The sequence below is a fragment of the Oryx dammah genome, unplaced genomic scaffold, assembly GCF_014754425.2.
Source record: "Oryx dammah isolate SB20612 unplaced genomic scaffold, SCBI_Odam_1.1 HiC_scaffold_2, whole genome shotgun sequence".
In the NCBI taxonomy this organism is placed as follows: Eukaryota; Metazoa; Chordata; class Mammalia; order Artiodactyla; family Bovidae; genus Oryx; species Oryx dammah.
This window is the reverse complement of record NW_024070186.1, coordinates 173,535,790-173,557,817: the sequence shown is the minus strand read 5'-3', so window position 1 is coordinate 173,557,817 and position 22,028 is coordinate 173,535,790. Positions and strand designations below refer to the sequence as shown.

At 37.4% G+C, this 22,028-nt stretch overlaps 1 protein-coding gene across 2 annotated transcripts in view; it reads left to right on the top strand.

Moving 5' to 3' along the window:
* Positions 1–22,028, top strand: part of SMG1 (SMG1 nonsense mediated mRNA decay associated PI3K related kinase) — a 99,144-nt gene that overhangs the window by 42,491 nt on the left and 34,625 nt on the right. For both annotated transcript variants that reach the window (XM_040257017.1, XM_040257008.1), the window contains 23 exons: positions 744–874; positions 1,059–1,220; positions 1,644–1,762; positions 2,241–2,328; positions 2,422–2,523; positions 2,988–3,128; positions 3,701–3,900; positions 5,505–5,701; positions 5,868–6,029; positions 7,046–7,200; positions 8,582–8,724; positions 8,879–9,080; positions 11,507–11,616; positions 12,347–12,494; positions 12,856–13,015; positions 13,744–13,864; positions 16,978–17,226; positions 17,514–17,798; positions 19,086–19,230; positions 19,349–19,487; positions 20,377–20,607; positions 20,717–20,894; positions 21,777–21,938. In XM_040257017.1, coding sequence (XP_040112951.1) covers positions 744–874; positions 1,059–1,220; positions 1,644–1,762; positions 2,241–2,328; positions 2,422–2,523; positions 2,988–3,128; positions 3,701–3,900; positions 5,505–5,701; positions 5,868–6,029; positions 7,046–7,200; positions 8,582–8,724; positions 8,879–9,080; positions 11,507–11,616; positions 12,347–12,494; positions 12,856–13,015; positions 13,744–13,864; positions 16,978–17,226; positions 17,514–17,798; positions 19,086–19,230; positions 19,349–19,487; positions 20,377–20,607; positions 20,717–20,894; positions 21,777–21,938 — 3,730 coding nt within the window. The remainder of the gene's footprint in view (positions 1–743; positions 875–1,058; positions 1,221–1,643; positions 1,763–2,240; positions 2,329–2,421; positions 2,524–2,987; positions 3,129–3,700; positions 3,901–5,504; positions 5,702–5,867; positions 6,030–7,045; positions 7,201–8,581; positions 8,725–8,878; positions 9,081–11,506; positions 11,617–12,346; positions 12,495–12,855; positions 13,016–13,743; positions 13,865–16,977; positions 17,227–17,513; positions 17,799–19,085; positions 19,231–19,348; positions 19,488–20,376; positions 20,608–20,716; positions 20,895–21,776; positions 21,939–22,028) is intronic.

The window sequence follows — 22,028 nt, the reverse complement described above, 5'->3', positions numbered from 1 at the left end:
GTTGTGTTCAGATTTGAGGTTTATATTCTACACTCTGAAAGTGAGAGGAAGTGGGGACAGAGTGGTCAGGTGGAAGGAGTATCTTAGCAATGGAAAGAAAGGGAAGAATGGTAAAGGCTTAGAGTGGCAGGATTTGCCCTTTTTTCCCACTGGAGAGGGCAACTTGCCATTTATGGTATATGGAAAACTGAGGTAACACAATCTACTACACTGAAGAGTGCAGGGGCTTTTGTTTAGACCAGGGATCAGCAAATTACGGTTCATGGACCAAATCTAGCTGCCCACTGCTTTTTTTTTTCTTTTTTTTTTCTTTTAATTATTGGGATATAATTCACATACTGTATAGTACCCATTTAAAGTGTACAATTCAGTGATTTTTAGTATGTTCACAGAATTGTGCAACCATCACCAAGCATCACCTCTTTTTGTACAGACTTTTTATTGGGACATAGCCACTTTGATTCCTATTTTTTGTCTGTAACTTTTCTCACTGCAGTGGCAAAGTTGAGGAGTTGGACATTGTAACAGAGGTGTCACATAACCTGCAGAGGCTGAGGTATTTACTCTCTTATCTTCTCAAGAAGTATTTGCTGATCCCAGGTTTAGTGTACTAGCTTATTTCCAAATTTAAATGTTATTTTAATTTTTAAAAATGTGCAGACATATTTTGAAAGATAAACATTTTGTATGGTCATGTATGTCCTGGAGGAGCCAAACATTTACTTTCTTTGGTACATCATCAGATGTGGGCCCTGTCTCCAACTGTGTTTGCACTTCTGAGTAAGAATCTGATGATTGTGCATGGCGACCTGGCCGTTCATTTCCCCGCCATTCAGTATGCAGTGCTGTACACATTGTATTCTCATTGTACCAGGTAATGTATTTACATATACTTCTTAAGAATTGTCTATTTAAAAAAAAAAAGAATGTTTGTTTTTTAAAGGGAAGATGGACCCTTTAGAATATACAATGTGAAAAAAAATGTGTTGATTTTACTTTGGAGTTGCTTTTTTTTTTTTAATGAGAGATGACAAGGTCATCCAAATTTTGTCTTCTAGGCATGACCACTTTATATCTAGTAGTCTTAGTTCATCATCCCCGTCCTTGTTTGATGGTGCCGTTATTAGTACTGTAACTACAGCTACAAAAAAACATTTCTCAATTATCTTAAATCTCCTGGGAATATTGCTTAAGAAAGATAATCTTAACCAGGACACAAGGTAACTAATATTTTATAATGTTTCTAGCTTTTGGTTAATTTCAGAAAAAGAAATGAAGACTGTCATTTGGGATAGAGCAGCAGCTTCTTCATTACGAAACACTTTAAATTTTGTTTCATTATTTAGTCTAGCATTTCTTGTTTCCTGAAACAATTACATGAAACTTTTCCTTCCTACAATATTTTATAGATGAATGTATTTATAGAGATTTTAGAATTTTTTTTTGCTACAATTTATGCTAGTTTGGGGAGATTTTCTTAAAAGAGTTTTGTCAGAGGAATTTCTACAGTTTTAATATTTGTTTCTTATTTCTTGAAGTATTAAACCAAAAGAAAATTAATGTAAAAAGAATAGATTTTCCAAGTTGTTTTTCTGTTTTTAGTTTTTATTAATGTGAAATCAACTGTGTATTTTATGTTTCAGGAAACTGTTAATGACCTGGGCTTTGGAAGTGGCTGTTTTAATGAAGAAGTCTGAAACATACGCACCTTTATTCTCTCTTCCATCTTTCCATAAATTTTGCAAAGGCCTTTTAGCCAACAGTAAGATTCTGTGATTATTTAATTTTTGTTAATCAGTGCTTAAAAGAGATCTTTGATAATGAGAGAAAGATAGTCACTTAAGTGCCTTTCATGAGTGGAAATGTCTCATCCCCATTTTAATGACAAAGGTGTAATCTGTCTTAATTTTTTTGCCAGTCTTAATATGTGAAAAAAAGTTGTTTTAAAGTGATTGTTAACAATTTTTAAGCTTATGTGATTGTTTATACATTCCATGTACTTTTAAAATTTCCTCAGAGAAAGGTTTGGGTGAAGACTAGTCACCCTAAGTAGATTTTTGTTGAGTGTTACCATTTTCCCAGATGTTACTACTGCCAGTGAGAGAGAGTTCCGGGCAGGAACAACCCCTCATCCATAGTAGTCACTCACTGCTTATTGAAGTGAATGTGTTCAGAAATTTATGATGTACTGGCATATAATTTCTTCTGGCAAGCTGAAAGTGTCTTTAAATTTTTAACAGCTCTTGTCGAAGATGTGAATATCTGTCTGCAAGCATGCAGCAGTCTACATGCACTGTCCTCTTCCTTACCAGATGATCTTTTACAGAGGTATGGATTAAATTAGATCCACTCTTTTGACCCTGGCCCTAATAACTTAGAAATATTGCCACACTTGTATCATCTATTTCATTTTTTTTGTAGGTGTGTTGATGTTTGCCGTGTTCAGCTAGTCCATAGTGGAACTCGTATTCGACAAGCATTTGGAAAGCTATTGAAGTCAATCCCTTTAGATGTTGTCTTAAGGTATAACAATTGTATCAACACAAAGACATCCCACAATTTTGTTTAGGAAAAGACAAATTGTCTCTTGGTGAATTAATATCACATCTTTTGTGGTCCTTCTCAGTGATTGAAGGGATGGCAAAAGGATCAAATCACGCAGGTCTAGAAGAAAATAACAAAAATTTGTAATTTTTATAAAGCTTATGATGATTGCTACAGAATAATACTTAAAGTGCCAAAATGTGTTTCTCAGTAGTTATTATTTGTAAAACTAAATTGCGTTCTTTTATAGTTTTTAATTGGGTTAATTTTGGTGATTTAAGAACTTTAAATTTCAAAATTGTAGTAACCTTTATTTTTAATGTCTTAATTTTATCCATTTTTACTGTCAGATTTAGTTAACAAGGAAATATTTCATTTACAGCAGGAGGTAACCTTTTAACTAAAGGATTTTGTATAACAGTGACTTTATTTTCTGTCTACAGCAATAACAATCACACAGAAATTCAAGAAATTTCTTTAGCATTAAGAAGTCACATGAGTAAAGCACCAAGTAACACATTCCACCCACAAGATTTTTCTGATGTTATTAGTTTTATTTTGTATGGAAACTCTCATAGAATAGGGTAAGACCTTTCTTTGACTCTTTCATCTGGGAAAAGTACTTTAAATATATTTGAATATCTTAACCCTGTGCCCAGTTTAGAGGAGAAAATACATCAGTGGTGGCAGAATAGAAAGTAATATTCTTTTCAATTGAGTTGTTTTAAGTTTTCAATAGTATTGGAATTGGTTTGAAGATGGCACCTGAAGAGATAAAAATGAGCTTTACAATTGATAGTAAAGGTGAAATGTGGTTGATGTAACTGATGTGTCCTAGTCATCAGTGCTTTGGGGAGGGGCCTGTGGGTGTAGACATTCTGGAGACTTTTACTTGCAGTGAATATTTTATCCTGATGGCCAAACTGTCATGAGCTTTTTACCCTAATAATCTGTCTACACTATACCTTACTCTATTTCAGCCATAAAAGACCTTGAAATGAGAGGTGGGAATATAATGCTTCCCAGTTTTATAGGGTTGCCTTTTTGAAGTAAGGGAAAAGTCCCATATTACCATTTCCCTTGCAGTTGGTTTTTTGTTACTGTCTGTTTTTTCTTCAAATGAAGTTGTCATTAAATTTGAAACTACTTTTTCCAGGAAGGACAATTGGTTAGAAAGATTGTTCTATAGCTGCCAGAGACTGGATAAACGTGACCAATCAACGATTCCCCGCAATCTTCTAAAGACAGATGCTGTCCTCTGGCAGTGGGCTATTTGGGAAGCAGCACAGTTCACTGTCCTTTCTAAGCTGAGGACCCCACTCGGCAGAGCTCAGGATACCTTCCAAACAATTGAAGGTAATTGACTCCGCACTGTTTCAGACTTTGCAATGTAAATACTTTCAAGCTTGCGTTAAGAAATAATGGATTTTTTTAATCTTCATTAAAACAGAACTTTGAGAGTACACAATTTTTTCCTTTAGTACTTTATCAGTTAATCTAAATATGTTTGTTAGAATAAGCTTTTATTAAATAATTGTGTCGTGTGTATTTGTTCACAAAGTTGCTAGCAAATTTGGAAAACTCAGCAGTGGCCACAGGACTGGAAAAGGTCAGTTTTTATTCCAGTTCCAAAGAAAGGCAACGCCAGAGAATGCTCAAACTACCGCACAATTGCACTCACCTCACATGCTAGCAAAGTGATGCTCAAAACTCAGCAAGCCAGGCTTCAACAGTATGTGAACCGTGAACTTCTAGATGTTCAAACTGGATTTAGAAAAGGGAGAGGAACCAGAGATCAAATTGCCAATGTCCGTTGGATCACTGAAAAAGCAAGAGAGTTCTAGAAAAACATATACTTCTGCTTCATTGACTACGCCAAAGCGTTTGACTATGTGGATCAAAACAAACAGTGGACAATTCTTCAAGAGATGGAAATACCAGACCACCTGCCCTGCCTCCTGAGAAATCTGTATTCAGCTCAAGAAGCAACAGTTAGAACTGAACATGGAACAACAGACTGGTTCCAAATCGGGAAAGGATTACGTCAAGGCTGTATATTGTCCCCTGCTTATTTAACTTATATGCAGAGTACATCCTGAGAAATGCTGGACTGGATGAAGCACAAGCTGGAATCAAGATTGCCAGGAAAAATATCAGTAACCTCAGATACGCAGATGACACCACTGTAATGGCAGAAAGTGAAGGAGAACTAAAGAACCTCTTGATGAAAGTGAAAGAGGAGAGTGAAAAAGTTGGCTTAAAGCTCAACATTCAGAAAACTATGATGGCATCCGGTCCCATCACTTCGTGGCAAATGGATCGGGAAACAGTGGAAGCAGTGACAGACTTTATTTTTGGGGCTCCAAAATCACTGCAGATGGTGACTGCAGCCATGAAATTAAAAGATGCTTGCTCCTTGGACAGCAAGGAGATCCAACCAGTCTATCCTAAAGGAAATCAGTCCTGAATATTCTTCAGAAAGAATAATGTTGAAGCTGAAACTCTAATACGTTGGCTACTTGATGCAAAGAACTGAGTTATTTGAAAAGACCCTGATGCTGGGAAAGATTGACGGAGGGAGGAGAAGTGGGTGACGGGATGAGATGCTTGGATGGCATCACTGCCTCAGTGGATATGAGTTTGAGTAAACTCTGAGAGTTGGTATGGACAGGGAGGCCTGGTGTGCTGCAGTCCATGGGTTCACAAAGAGTTGGACACGACTGAGCGACTGAACTGAACTGAAATAATTGTATCGTATGTGTTTGTTCACAAACTTAGGGGATTTGTGTGGAGAAGACATTTTTTTCTTCTAAAAATGAAAAGATCTTGTTGGGAGTTTTGTTTTTAAGTGACGGATATGCCTAGGATACTTGCTAAATGTGAATTTGTGAAATTATCTCCAAGAACTTCTAGAAAATTGAAGACTCCTTTTAAATGTGGAATGTTGTCTTTGGTTGTAGGTATCATTAGAAGTCTTGCAGCTCACACATTAAACCCCGATCAAGATGTTAGTCAGTGGACAACTGCAGACAATGACGAAGGCCACAGTAGCAACCAGCTTAGACTTGTGCTGCTTCTGCAGTATCTGGAAAACCTGGAGAAGTTAATGTATAATGCATATGAAGGATGTGCCAATGCATTAACGTCGCCTCCCAAGGTTGGTTGCAGTGGGCTGGATGTTGATTTACAGCAGTTTTGTGGTCAAACCTGGCAGTGTGGGCAGAGCTGAAATCACAGTAGACTTGTGTATATGCTTTATGTGTATTTCAGACGTTTCTGCCTGTAATTTGAACCAGTCCTGAGCTCTTCTTTCTCTTCTAAAGGTCATTAGGACTTTTTTCTATACCAATCGCCAAACTTGTCAAGACTGGCTGACTCGGATCCGACTCTCCATCATGAGAGTTGGATTATTGGCAGGCCAGCCTGCTGTGACAGTGAGACATGGCTTTGATTTGCTTACAGAAATGAAGACAAATCCATCTCAGGTAAAGTGGTGTGTGTGGAGTTAGTTAAATCTGTTAATTAGAAAACCTTGGGGGAAATTTCTTTGCTATGATCTAACCTATGGATAGGGGCTTTCCAGGTGGTTCTGGTGGTAAAGAATCTGCCTGCCCGAGCAGGAGATTCGGGAGACTGGGGCTCGATCCCTAGGTGGGAAGATCCCCTGGAGCAGGAAATGGCAACCCACTCCAGTGTTCTTGCCTGGGAAAGCCCACGGCCAGAGGAGTCGGGCTCCAGTCCATGGGGCTGCAAAGAGTCAGATGCAACTGAGCACACAGTCTGTGGGTAAAATAAGTTAAAGGTTCCATTGATTTTTAAAGCTTTTCATCCAGTATTTTTATACAAGCAGTAACTTCCAAAGTTGCCTATTTATGTTTTTTACTTAGAAAATGTGAAGATATTCATTACTTATGCTTAAAGATTGGAACTTCTAAGAAATTCATGTATATAAGAAAACTTTTATAATCACTTGTAATGATTATATAGTATATAGGAAAGTATACTTTATAATATATGTAAAAATAATATTGATACAGTTATAATATGTGGGAAAAGTGCTGACTTGTAGGTGGGGTTACTAAATAAATAGAATCCAAAAATTGCAAATGTTTACTGGTTAATATCAGTAGGCAATATGCAAAAACATAAAATTAGGCATTCTTTGATTCATGGTTATTTAAATTTTTGCTGTGTATTTACTTCCTGTATTACTCCTAAAGATGCCACAGCTGAAATGGTAAAGTTTTTTTTTTATTTTGTAAAGATTAACACCCAAGTGCTATTTATTACAGTCCATCTGCACCCCCTCCCCCTCGTATCTACAGTATACATAACATTTAAGGAAATTCTAAAAATGTAATTTCATCATTGTAAAAGGAATTGTTATATACATTTGACTTTAAATAGGCTTTAGATTGTGATCAGTAGCTGTAAATTTAGTAGAGATTTGAATTTTGAAGGTATTGATGTCTTTGATTTTTTTTTGAATGGCCACTTTCAGGGAAATGAATTGGAAGTAACTATCATGATGGTGGTAGAAGCATTGTGTGAACTTCATTGTCCTGAAGCTATACAGGGAATTGCTGTCTGGTCATCCTCGGTTGTTGGAAAAAATCTTCTCTGGATTAATTCAGTGGCCCAACAGGCTGAAGGGAGGTAAGTTAGAAGGAGGGAAATGGGTGATAGGAGTAAGTTTTTTGTGTGTTACTGGCTGACTCTGTAATTAAATGTTAATTACATTTAATGTTGATTCTTAATTGATAACTTTTCATGTCAGAATCTGATACAAATTCCCCTTTATGGCCAGAGTTCTCACTCATTAGCTCTAAACTTACTCGATTCCTATAGGCAAACTCTTTGCATGCCTTGGATTCCTCTGTATATGTTTAAGTGAGTTTTATCAAATATGGAAAATGTAGGGAAAATAAAAGAAGGGTTCATAATTCCATCTCTTAGTGGTAACTCTTTTGTTGTACATGCCTTTCTATTTCTTTTTCTTTTATATCCAGTTTTCTACACTCTTTTCAGAGAAATAGCAGTGTTTTTGCTGGTCACATGATTTTGCTTTTTCTACTCAGCAGTATTTAAAAAAAATATTTTGCCCTGTTAAATTTTCTACAGTGTGATTTTCAACAACACATTTTTTTTTTTTGAGTGCACCCTAATTTAACATTCTTTATTGTTGGACAGCAAAATTACTTGGGATTTTCTTTTTACTAATCTTAATGCGCCATGGCACTTAATTCTTTGCTCATGTTTGTGATTGTTTTCTTTGAATGCATTCCTGAAAGTTGATTTACTATTAATAGAAGAAAGGCTACAGACCATTAGGCTTATGATACATACTATTTCTAGTTTACCCTATGTAAAAGATGGTTCCAACTTGTATCCCTAACAATAAAAATAACCTTTTCCCTTCTCCTTTGTGTATATAGAGGGCCACTGAGAAACAAGAACTCTGCCATCATATTAATGAAAATGCTTGTTTTAATATAAATTTCTTTATTATTAATTAATAGTAGAGGTTTCCCCGTATGTTACTGACCATTTGTGATTATTGAAAACATAGATGATGTCTTTATGGCCTCTTGGTTTTTTGATTACTGATCTGTGAGATTTTATTGTACACCAGGATTATTGATACTGTCTATCTTCTTGATCAGTAATTTGTTTTTAATAGTCATTTTGGTTTTTTTTTGTTTTTGTTTTTGTTTTTGTTTTGATGCCCAAAAGTTTCAAATTATGGTGTCATTAGATCTGCTAACTTTCATGTGTTCTGGTGTTTATTTTTCTATTGAGTCTCTGCATACATTGAGATCAGATACTTAGCGATATTTTCTGTTAGTTTATACCTTCTCTTTCCTTAAACATTTAATGATCTTTGGATTTATTTTCATTTTTTTTGTGCCTGCTCAGGCCCACATGAAATAATCAACTTATTGTCTCCACTCAATTTATTGAATAACTCATTCTTTCCAGTGTTTTTAGAAATGAAATATGTGGATAATTAACAAGTAAGGCTGAACTTGTGTTTAAGGTTTGAAAAGGCCTCTGTGGAGTACCAGGAGCACCTGTGTGCCATGACAGGCGTCGATTGCTGCATCTCCAGCTTCGACAAATCCGTTCTCACGTTGGCTAATACTGGGCGTAATAGTGCCAGCCCCAAGCATTCTTTGAATGGTGAGCATTCCAAGTTTAAACAAACAGTTGTAGTCAAATAATTTGTACTCATGATCTTACTATACATTTTTAGATATCTCTGCTCTTTGAAATATTTATAACTGCTTTGGATCTCTCTTGCTGTCTCTTTATTTTATGAAATGTTTTCACTTAGGTGAATCCAGAAAAACTGTGCTGTCCAAACCAACTGATTGTTCTCCTGAGGTTATAAATTATTTGGGAAATAAAGCATGTGAGTGCTACATTTCAATTGCTGATTGGGCTGCTGTACAGGAGTGGCAGAATGCTATCCATGAGTTGAAAAAGAGTACCAGTAGTACTTCTCTCAACCTAAAGGCTGATTTCAACTACATAAAGTAAGGATTTCTTTTCAGTTACGAATTATACTTAACCATTAAAAAAATTTCAGTAACTTTATTTAAAGTCTTATTTTATGGCAGAAGAACATTAAAATTGTTTATATTTATTATGACAAGATGCTTGTAGTTCTAATGATACTGCCATTCTTAAAATGACTACAGTGAGAAACCAGCATTAGAGGTGAGGAGCATATTCATGCAACGGGAAAACATTTGTATGTTGAGACAGTCATTTGGGATTGATTCTTAGAACCTGTTCTAAAATCTTAATGAAATAAAGAAATTTGTCACTGCTTTAGAAAGGATAATACTTGATGGCATTATTTCTAAATTGAAAGTGAAAGTGAAGTCATTCAGTTGTGTCCGACTCTTTGCGACCCCATGGACTGTAGCCTCTTAGGCTCCTCCGTCCATGGGATTTTCCAGGCAAGAGTGCTGGAGTGGATTGCCATTTCCTTCTTCAGGGGGTCTTCCCAACCCAGGAATTGAACCTGGGTCTCCCACATTGCAGGCAGACACTTTACCGTCTGAGCCATCAGGGAAGCCCCATTTCTAAATTAGGTGTGACTATATCAAAAACATTTTTTTAAAGAGGACAGAGTTTATGACATTTGTAAATTAAACTCCCTTTCTTATTGTCTTCTTCTTCCTTTTATTCCTTTGAGCATTTATTAATATCTTAATTTGAAATTTGAGTACAAGCTGTGTCCTAGACCCTGGGCTGGGATGATAAGGGTCATTAGTCTTGCTGTCAGGGAGCGCTCTAGTGAGTAAATGAGCTAGTGGGTAATTTCTCCATTGAACATGTACTGAGTACCAGCCAGTGGGGTGTAACACTGTGTACAACAGACACACATTCTAACCCTTGAGCAGCTGACCTTCTAGTGAGGGGTAGACACAGGCAGACTAGGTTGGGAAAAACCATCAGGATGTCATTTGAGCACAGACTTGAGGAAGCAGATCTCTTGCAAAGATGATAGACTTGGAGTGTTTTGGAAATGCCTGGGAGGCCACTATGGTTGGAGCTGAGTGAATAATAGGCCTTACGGGTAGAGAAGTAAGATTTTGACTCCCAGTAAGATAGAAAATCTTAGGTGGGATTTGAAGTATCTGACCTACTGGCTTTCTCTGCTAGGTTGTCAGCAGGCTGGAGGTGAAGGGCTAGGGTGGGAACATTTGGCCATTGAACTGTGGGGTGAAGGTACAGAGAGGAAAAAGATGCTATTAATTGAAGTAAGAACACAGAAGACAATGAAATTTTTTCTGAGGTGTCAGTTATTAGCTGAAAGTGCAAGGCATAGTGGCGATACAGCAAACCTGCCTTTGGAGAGGACTCAGACTCTGGGGCAGCAGAAGTAATCAGTGTGTTGGTCAGCACACCAAAACAGTTCATTAATGCCAGGTGATTGCAGCTCACCTGAGAAGCTGGGATTCTTCAAGGTAGAAGCAGGCACAATCACTTCCAGTGCTATATTCAGGCTGAGTTGTGAGGGATAGGAAAAGAAGAGAGATCAGTGGAGAAGAGAGAATTGAGAAACTGTAACCCTGATGCTGGGAGGGATTGGGGGCAGGAGGAGAAGGGGATGACAGAGGATGAGATGGCTGGATGGCATCACCAACTCGATGGACGTGAGTCTGAGTGAACTCCGGGAGTTGGTGATGGACAGGGAGGCCTGGCGTGCTGTGATTCATGGGGACGCAAAGAGTCGGAGACGACTGAACTGAACTGAACTGAAGTCCTCTTGTTGGTTAGATAGCAGCTGTAATAGGAATGGGAATGGAGTGAAAATAGATCTGAAAGTGGCAGTGGATCGCTAGGATGATAAGGCCTTCATCCTGGCCTTGAAGCTACAGATAGACTATTGGAAAGAGTTCAGGGGTATACCATGTTCAGGTCAGGTGAGGAGAAGGGAAGGAAAAATTCTTTGAAAGAAGAGGAACAGGTTCTGTAAAACAGTGGAAAAGTGAGAAAAGGAGGGAGGCCAACAGAGAAAGAAGGTAGAACTAGGATATCAGATTGAGGCAGTAAGATGGGAGGCCTACTGGGGCTTATGCTTTAGATGAGCAATGAGGTCAGGTAGGGGATTTAGTGGTAGCTTGGGAAGAACTGGACGTTGAAGTTGCCCCTGCAGAGCTCTGCTGTTAGTGTTTTGGTTGGGCCCTCAAAGATAACATGCTGGAAAAAGAGGAAGGAAATGTGGAGTGTTACGTATGCTAAACTGAGTATCTATAGCTGTGAGTTTGTGGTTTGCACTCTAATTAAGATGGTAGTGGCATCTTCAATGGTGGCCTATGTGGAAGAAACTTCTTCACAGGAATTCTGTGTAACTGCTCCCTTTTCCTATAATTTGTTCTATTTTTTTTGAATGGCTCCACAGCCTGGAGAGAGTGTAATACAAGCTAACTCAGTATTTTAATTACAGATCACTAAGCAGTTTTGAATCTGGAGAATTTATTGAATGCACTGAACAATTAGAATTGTTACCAGGAGAAAATATCAGTCTACTTGCTGGAGGATCAAAAGAAAAAATAGGTATTTGAGATAATTTTAAAATTAAGTATTTTAATGAACAAATTGTTTAAAATGTTTGGCTTAGTATACTTTAGTGGAAAATCTGAAAGTTTTTGTACATTTATTAGGGCAGAGTGTGAAGCAATAAATTAGGGCTGTTCACTTTACATCTGGCAAATATAAAATAGTTTAATTCAAATTAAGCAAACTAAAAAAGGCTATTGTAATACTTAGAGATCTATCTAGCCATTTTCTTTGAAAAAGTGCAAGTAGTGTTTAAATATTTTTCTTGCTTCACATCTTAATATGGTCGATTAATTAAATTCTTTTTTATAACTAGAACATTTTAAAAAGTGTAGTACTGAAGTTAAATATTGTGAATATTTTATGTGTTAACATTGATCTGCTGACTTCATTGTTTGCCCCATTAAGTAGTAGGTTGACTTACTGATTTTTGAGTCTTTGAAAATGAACTCATTTTGGGAGGCCTGAGGTATTATTTTATGTGAAGTATTTTTATACTTTTTAAAATACTTTTTTTATGCTGTTTTATGCTTCACATAAGGTAATACCTCAGAGCTCCCAAAATGCTAACAGAAATGCTTGATCATAGTGTCTGAACTTAAATATGAACTTAAACATGAAAGGAGGTATTCATTGGTGATTTTTTTTTTTAATACTGTCAAGGTATCTTGTCATTCTTACACATTAAAAATGAATTAACTGAGTGGAACCTGTTTGATTTCTGTAGATATGAAAAAACTGCTTCCTAACATGTTGAGTCCAGATCCAAGAGAACTTCAGAAATCCATTGAAGTTCAGTTGTTAAGAAGTTCTGTTTGTTTGGCAACTGCTTTAAACCACATAGAACAAGATCAGAAGTGGCAATCTATTACTGAGTAAGTTTAATCCTGAGGAGGTAAATATGTATTACGTGTACCATATGGTAAATGTGTGTAGTTTGGTGGGGGTGAGGCAGTCACCGGATCATTGCAGTGGTAGTCGTCATAGCTTTGTTTTAGTTGTAGAAGTTGTAGGTTGTATAAATGCCGCTTGCAAATATACACAGTCAAAAATTTCATATCCCCAAACACAAATCTCTTGACTTGCTTATGTCATTTTACTTAAGAGCAAGCAGTTCTTTTCCTTTCCCCACTTTGGATGCCAATGTGGTAGCATCTTATCACACTGCTTTATCACTTCAGTGGTTACAAGTTGGAAAATCTTTTTTGTTAATTAGCAGCAAATATTCTGTTTCAGAAATGTGGTGAAGTACCTGAAGCAAACCTCCCGCATAGCTGTGGGGCCACTGAGACTTTCTACGCTCACGGTCTCCCAGTCTCTGCCAGTCCTAAGCACGTTACAGCTCTATTGCTCTTCTGCTTTGGAGAACACAGTTTCCAACAGACTTTCCACAGAGGTGTGTATGTGTGCATTTTCAACCAGGATATTCTTCTGACCATTAACAGGCATTAGTGTGGACAAAAGCTGTTTTTCAAGTTTTTAAAAAAAATTTTGAAAAATAACATTTGTAGCATTTTTGGACAAGCTATTAATATTAAATCCAGAAATCTAAAATGCCATTTTCAGGCAAATTTTTGTTGGAAAACTGTGTGAGGAAGATGGAACATAAGAATGGCTAGTTAGTTGCTTAATTTTTTTCTTCCTTCCTTTCCTCCTTCCCTCCTTCCTTTTTTTGGACAAGGAGTTGATTATGAAAATATATACCAGATTGTATAAATTTCAGATTTTACTGAAAAGACACAGTGCCTCCTCCTTCAAACAGGATAAAGTTTAACCAAAAGTGAACCCTTCCCAAGGGAAATAATCCTTGAGAATCTTTTTATGAATTGTTTGTTTTATGTTTTTCTGTAACTTAGCTTTCACTTTATAGAAAATAACCCTTTTTAAATTAAAATATGACTACTTTATTGTAAATGCATTGATAAATTGGACTTAATATTCTGAAAAAAATATTTTTGCTTTTGGAAAAACAAAGGTTTTTGTCTTTTTCCCTTGTGATTAGAAGATACAGTGAAGGTAGAGGAAAGTTTAATAGATAAATCTAGAATAAATCTGAAGTAGCTGACCTGTGGGGTCATATAAGGATACTTTTTACATTAAGTGGTTTTGACTTTTCTCTGGCAGGACTGTCTTATTCCACTCTTCAGTGAAGCTTTGCGTTCATGTAAACAGCATGATGTCAGGCCATGGATGCAGGCATTAAGATACACGATGTACCAGAGTCAGTTGTTGGAGAAAATAAAAGGTAACTAGGTTGTGTTTTTTTCAGTAGCTTTTTTGAGATATACTTACACGTTTTGAGTGTGTAGTTCATCAGTTTTGACGTTTCTTCACGTGTGTAGCCACCAATACAGTCAAGATGCAGAACATTCATGTCACCCTCAAAGGTTTCCTCATGCTTCTTCCCAGGTGTTTCTCCTGTCTGTCCTGTCTCGGGCAACTGCTTATTTGTTTCCCATCACTGTAGATTAAACTTGTCTTTACTAAATTTTCTAATAAATTGTACAGTATGTTCTGTGTCTGGCTTCTCTTGCTCAGCATTTTATTTTTTAAGGTTCCCTGTATTGTATGTGTCAGTGTTGCCGTCCTTCCTACAGTTGAGTATATCCATTGTATGTGTTCACCATAGTTCATCTGTTGATCCTTTAACAGATACTTGAGTTGTTTCAAATTCAAGCTATCATGTATAAAGTTGCTATGATATTCATGTATAGGTCTTTGGTTGGGTATACATTTGCCTTTCTCTTAAATAAATACCTAGGATTGGAGTTGTTGGGTCATATGGTTTAACTTTTGAAATTGTTCAGCAGTTTCTTATAAAGTGGTTGTATATTTTACGTTACTTCTGACATCTATGTACTTGCAATAGTGGGTCTTTAGTTTTAGTCAGTGGAGTGAATGTACAATAGTATCTCATTGTAGTTTTATTTGCATTTTCCAGATGATTAATGATATTGACCATCTTTTCATTTGTATAGTGGCCATTGTATAAGTATTCAACTCTTGCCTATTTTTAATGAAGACTTATATGTTCTGGATATTCAAATTCTTTATCAGCTGTACTGTACCGTGAATGCTTTCAGTTCAGTTCAGTCGCTCAGTCGTGTCCGACTCTTTGCGACCCCATGAATCGCAGCACGCCAGGCCTCCCTGTCCATCACCAACTCCCGGAGTTCACTCAGACTCACGTCCATCGAGTTGGTGACGCCATCCAGCCATCTCATCCTCTGTCATCCCCTTCTCCTCCTGCTCCCAATCCCTCCCAACATCAGAGTCTTTTTCCAGTGAGTCAACTCTTTGCATGAGGTGGCCAAGTATTGGAATTTCAGCTTTAGCATCATTCCTTCCAAAGAAATCCTAGGGCTGATCTCCTTCAGAATGTAAATGCTTTAAATAATTCAAATGAATACAGAATTAGCATTTGTATAAATATTTATGTCTCATTTTTAAGAAAGAAATGTCATGTTGAATGGATATTAGAAATTTCCTTTTGCTGTAAAACAGAAAAGTTGCCAGAATTCTGTAAAATTTGTCAAAAATGTTGTCATCAGAGTTACTGAGTAAATTTGCTATTAAATTTTAAGTCAGCTAATGCTGGGATATGGACTTGTACTGCAAGGTGATTACTGGCAACTCTGATTCACCAGGACCCTCAGTGCCAGATAGACCTAGTTTTGGATCATTTGCCCAACACTTGCAAATCGAGGAACCTCATGGCAAGTCATAAACTTCTGAATCACTTTGCTTATCAGTTATGGGGATTGCCCCGCTCAGATTCTTGAAAGGATTGACAAGGTATATAAAAGCCTTAGCACAGAGCATGACATATAGTAGGACTACAAGTATCATCTCCTTTCTCATTCTTCCTATACTGAATAAGTTTTAAAATCGAGAAGGAAATCTCAGTAACCTAACGCAGAACCTCACTCTTCCTCACATTTCTTTTTTTATTTAGCAAACCCTTATCAAAATAATGTGCTTTGTGCCAGGTACTGTGCTTTAAGTTGGGATGTAATGGTGAACAAGACAAGTCTGTTTTTCTGCATTCCTAGGACCAAAGGGATTCTGAAGTCTAGCAGGGAAAATTGTCATCAAGCTAGGAACAGCAACATGGTGTGCTGACTGGAGGTGCATGTACATGGTGCTTAAAATAACACAATAGGGCCACTAATTTAATCCTGGGAATCAGAAAAGGACTTGGGGAGGAAGTAACATTTAAGCTGAGAAAGAAGGCAGACTGATTTAGTTAGAGAAAACACCATGTGTGAAGGCCACCAAAAGTAATAAATGATTCTTAGAGGACTCAATTCTCATCTAAGGGAGAATGGGAAGAGATGAAGCTGGATGAGATTGAGATTAGAGTGGAACGCAAGCATCAATGCCTTACAAGCCAAATTTAAGAGTTAGGGAAGGGATGAAAGGGAAATTAAGTATTCAGATTTACCTTTATATAAGATCAGTTCAGTTGCAGGTTGAAGAACGAATTAGAGGCTAAGGCAGAGCAGCAGAAGTCCCCGTGAAAGGTACCAAAATAGTGACAGTAGGGACAGAAGAAAGCTGATGTGACGTGAGGGTTGACGTCTAAGATGACTGCCAGGTTCCTTCACAGGTAGCCAGGTGGATCATGTGCCTTTACCCAAGAAGGAAAACAGAGAAGGAAGTAAGAGATTTGGAGGGTGGTGGGAAATGGATTCCATATGACACAGGTTAAAGTGCCTTTGAAATACTCGAGTATAGGTGACTAGACTGGTAGGCAGGTGGGACTCAGATGTTAGGTCTGTGCTAGAGATAAGATTCAAGCGTCATCAGCATTTGTATGGTAATTGAAGCCACAGGAGCAGATGATATTGTCCAGGGAGAGTATGCAGAGTGAGAAGAGTAGAGAGCCTAGGCTCGACCCCAGGAGCCCCAATTATAGTGGATGGGTAGTGGATGAGAAGGAGACTGAGAAGCTGATTCTTCAGAAAGATAGGAGTAAACTAGGAGAAAATGGCATGGTAGAAGGGCAGAGGGTACTTACTCAAGAAGGGGGATGGTCTAGCCTTATCCTCAATCCCCCACCCATTGGCCTAGGCTCTTCACTAGGTGCAGAAACTAAAAAGTTAATTTCTTAGACTGGACGATTTTTACTTTCATCTACTCCATTGTATAAATTCATTTTAACAAACAAACATTTATTGTTCATTGTGTGCCAAGCACTATGCTAACTCCTAGGGATTTGAAGATGATAAAAAATGAGTTATCTTTATTTAGGGAGGCAGTGGGAAAGAATAGTTGGGGAAGGAATTTTTAGCCATGTTTTAGTGCTCTCTGGAATTAGACCAATCTGGGACTAATAAAACATTTTCTTCTCTGCAGAACAAACAGTTCCAATTAGAAGCCATCTCATGGAATTAGGTCTAACAGCAGCAAAATTTGCTAGAAAACGGGGGAATGTGTCACTTGCAACAAGATTGCTGGCACAGTGTAGTGAGGTTCAGCTGGGAAAGACTACCACTGCACAGGATTTAGTCCAGCACTTTAAAAAACTATCAACTCAAGGTCAAACGGATGAAAAATGGGGGCCTGAACTTGACATTGAAAAAACGAAACTGCTATATACAGCAGGTTAGTAAAATAATACGTGACTATATACTAAAAATCATGTGTATGAATGTTACTGTGTATGGTAATAGAAAAGTTGATTTTTTTTCAACTTTTGCGGAACATTTGCATCCTGAATAAGTTTTGTGTAATTGAGTTATCTATATAGTTTGGTGCTTTTGATTTTGTTATTATTATAGTAAGAAATGTTTCCAGAAATCATTGATTATCCCTGAATTTACAATATTACTTTACCCTGAAAGAATATCATTTGTTTACTGTTAAGAGCTGGTGTTTTGATCTTTTTATAGGCCAGTCAACACATGCAATGGAGATGTTGAGTTCCTGCGCCATCTCTTTTTGCAAGTCCGCCAAAGCTGAGCATGCTGTTGCCAAGTCAATTTTGACATTGGCTAAATGGATCCAGGCAGAATGGAAAGAAATCTCAGGGCAGCTGAAACAGGTTTACAGAGCTCAGCAGCAGCAGAACTTCACGGGTCTTTCTACTTTGTCTAAAAACATACTCACTCTAATTGAACTACCATCTGTTAATACGATGGAGGAAGAGTATCCTCGGATAGAGAGTGAATCTACAGGTAGAATTTGTTTTAATAGCTTTAAAATGTTGATTTTAGAAGTTATTTTCCCTGTTTTAAACTTTACAATGTTGTGTCTGACTCTTTGTGACCCCATGAACTGTAACCCACCTGGGTTCTCTGTCCATGGGATTTCTCACACATGAATACTGGAGTGGGTTGCCATTTCTTACTCCAGGGGATCTTCCCAAACCAGGGATTGAACCTACGTCTCTTGTGTGTCCTGCATTGGCAAATGGGTTATAGGCTGACTGTAATTTGCCACAAAAACTGTCTCTGTGAAAATTTAGTATATTTTATTGCCCAGAAGTGACTCAAGCACATTTCTTTAGTATCTGACACCACGTGGAAGTCACTGAACTCAAGCCTGCCAGGCCATACTTCCCAACTCTCCAGTTCATGGTGCTTTTATGGACTTAGATGTTTTTGCTGGCAGAAAGGTCCTACCTGTGATATTTAAAATTCTTCCTCATACTGGGAACAACTTAACATAGATATAGAATAGTGGCCTCTGATCCTGTTGACTGGTGAAGCACAAAAACTACAGAAAGTTTCAAGTTTCACATCCTGACACTAATGTTACTTACAGAAAGGTACTCGACAAATAGAGTAGTTAATTCAGTCAGTGTTTGAGTGCCTTTTATGGTAGGCACCATTATCCAGGTTTTACAGATAGAGAGATGGCTAAACGTTTTGCTAAAACATTAGAATTTTGTTCACATTGTTCATTTTGATGTTGTGAATCCTAGAACTGTAGTTACTTAGACTAATCTGTGTACTATAGGTGTCTTTATTTGTAAGGCATATGGCTTGTTATCATTATAAATCTTCATATTGGCAAGTGGCACTATTGCAGGAGATTTCTTCATTTCTAAATTGGGGATAAAGATATTACTTCATGAATCTCTCATTGAATGAAATTGTCTACTTATCACATATTATTTTTGCCAGAATTTTTAAGCTGAATCTAATTGTGAGGAAATGGCCAGTCATATCCAAAATACAAGACACACTATTACATATCTGACACCTGAACTGTTTGTAAAGTTCAGTGTCGTGAAAAACATTGATGTGTTTTATAGGCTTACTTGAGAAGCTGAGTGATTGATTTTAACACATTAGCCTTTCAGAAAAGCATAATACAAATGTGTGCTTTATCAAATTATGTACCATTATAATGTTATAGGACTTACTGGCCGATAGCAAATTCCTAAAATGTAAATGAAAATGAAATGTAAATGAAATTTATGAATGTGACATTGTTACTTTTTTTCCCCATCATGGCAGTACATATTGGAGTTGGGGAACCTGACTTTATCTTGGGACAGCTGTATCATCTATCTTCAGTACAGGCACCTGAAGTAGCCAAATCTTGGGCCGCATTGGCTAGTTGGGCTTACAGGTGGGGCAGAAAGGTGGTTGACAATGCCAGGTATGTATGTTAAAATGTGTAATTTATTTAGTGCATTGCAAAATAGAGATTTAGAATGTCTGTTGACATGGCAAAGCTTTGGTAGCTGAAATACTGATGATTTGTTTTATTTTTATAGTCAGGGAGAAGGTGTTCGTCTGTTGCCTAGAGAAAAATCTGAAGTCCAGAATCTGCTCCCGGACACCATAACCGAAGAAGAAAAAGAGAGAATATATGGTATTCTTGGTCAGGCTGTGTGTCGCCCAGCGGGGATTCAGGCAAGAAAAACCTGATACAGTATTTTGGGGGAAATAGTGTTGTAAATAGCATATACCTGATTAAATATTTCAGATGAAACTTTGATAAGATGAAAGTGAGTTAAAATATTTTTCTAAGAAGAATGTGATTTCTTGAGAAATCAAGTCATTTCCTTAGGGTTCTGTTAAAAAAGGTGAAGTTCTTTTTATGTAAAATAGATTTCTCTTTTCACTGCTCTTCTGATCAGATGTTAGGTTCTTATCACTAGCTTAGAAGCTTTTTAAAATATGCCCATGTCTAAGCACTACCCCACATATTCTGAATGGAATGTTTGTGTATGTGTTGGGCATAGGAGGGTTTATGTAAGTTTACTAGGTGATACTTTAATATACAGCCATAGCTGAAAACCAGCCAACTAGATAGTCTGTATGATTTATTCCCTTCTGTCTCAAAATTCTATTAGTTCTAAAATGTTATAAGTCTAATTTAGTTGTAGACTTTAGACGTGAATTTTATTTGCTGAGCTAAAACTATTGACTTCTTGTTCTAGACTTTGGCACATATCAGTGTCTGCCAAAGCTGTTGTTAGGTACGTGTGCAGTACTGTAGAGAGGCTCAGGTAATTCTCTGCAGGCAGAATATTATATTGTAACTGAAGCATTTAAATTCCCCAAATCAAAGTCTTTAATCTTTGCTAAATGCCTATATCCTTCTTCATTAGCTACATTACTAAGTATATCTTAAAGAGAAGCATAGTAACATTTATTTAGCATGTATAGCACTAAGAGTGGAGTATTTTGATCTTTCATAAATGAGAAAATGCTTGCATATATTAGGGAAATCATGTACCTTTCTCCTTTTTAAAATTTGTGTCCCCAAATAGCATTTTTTTGCCCTGTTTTTCTTTAGGATGAAGATATAACGCTTCAGATCACAGAAAGTGAAGATAATGAGGAAGATGACATGGTTGATGTTATCTGGCGTCAGTTACTATCAAGTTGCCCATGGCTTTCAGAACTTGATGAAAGTGCCACAGAAGGAGTTATTAAAGTGTGGAGGAAAGTTGTGGATAGAATCTTCAGCCTGTATAAACTGTCCTGCAGTGCATATTTTACTTTCCTTAAACTCAATGCTGGGCAGGTAGGTAGCACAGTAGTCTGTTATGAAAGTTTATTTGAAATTTCTTTTCTAGTAGATGAAAACAGTATTCGGAATTATTTAATTTTTTCCTCTTGTCTCTCATCCTTAGATTCCTTTAGATGAAGATGACCCTCGGCTCCATTTAAGTCACAGAGTGGAGCAGAGCACGGATGACATGATCGTGATGGCCACATTGCGGTTGCTCAGATTGCTTGTGAAGCACGCTGGGGAGCTTCGGCAGTATCTGGAACATGGCTTGGAAACAACACCTACTGCGCCCTGGAGAGGTGATGATCTAAATAAAATGTTTCAGGGAAAAGTACTTCTGGGTAGAATGTAATAAGATAGTTGAAACATAATAGTTCCTTGGATTTCCCTGGCAGTCCAGTGGTTGAGACTCTATACTTTCACTGCGGGGGGTGTGGGTTAGATTCCTGGTTGGGGAACTGAGATCCCATGTGCTTCATGGTGTGGCCAAAAAAAAAGTTCCTATTTGTTTACTGTTTGAATGTGTTATGAAATAGCTAAATTAGTTCAGACGACACTGTGGACTGCTTGTTACACCACTTCCCTCCCACCTTTCAGAGAAATGGAAGGCTGAGAGGCAAAAAGCTTTTAATACACAAAAGGAATTTTGGAGAGAGTGATACGAATGTTTCAGAAAATTTCATATCCCTTTGAAAAAATTGTCTACGTCTGTCTTCTTTTACAGGCATTCACAGAAAATATATTTCTGTATAAAGTTTTGAATTAGGATTTTGATCATAGCTCTGTACCCTTAATAAGACTTCCCTAGTGGCTCAGATGGTAAAGCATCTGCCTGCAATGCGGGAGACCCAGGTTCGATCCCTGGGTCGGGAAGATCCCTGGAGAAGGAAATGGCAACCCACTCCAGTATCCTTGCCTGGAGAATCCCATGGACAGAGGAGACTGGTAGGCTACAGTCCACAGGGTCACAAAGAGTCAGACACGACTGAGTGACTTCACTCACTCACCCTTACTAAACCTGCAAATCAAGAGCTATTGTGTATATAGTTCTTTGTTATCCCAGGGAGAAATTGAGGCTCCTAGAACTAATGGCTGACATATATCAAGTTTTATCCTTTTGCCTCCACCATGTTGACTGTTTTTTTAAATAACTTTAAAGTATTTTTCTTCTTATCCTGAAGGAATTATTCCACAGCTTTTCTCACGCTTAAACCACCCTGAAGTGTATGTGCGCCAGAGTATTTGTAACCTCCTCTGCCGTGTGGCTCAGGATTCCCCGCATCTCATACTGTATCCTGCAATAGTGGGCACCATATCGCTTAGTAGTGAGTCACAGGCTTCAGGTAAGGAAGGTTAAAATACTGCTACTTTAATTTAGTTTGTAAACACTGTTTATTAGGTAAAATTTTTTGAGCTTTATGTTCCATAGTTGA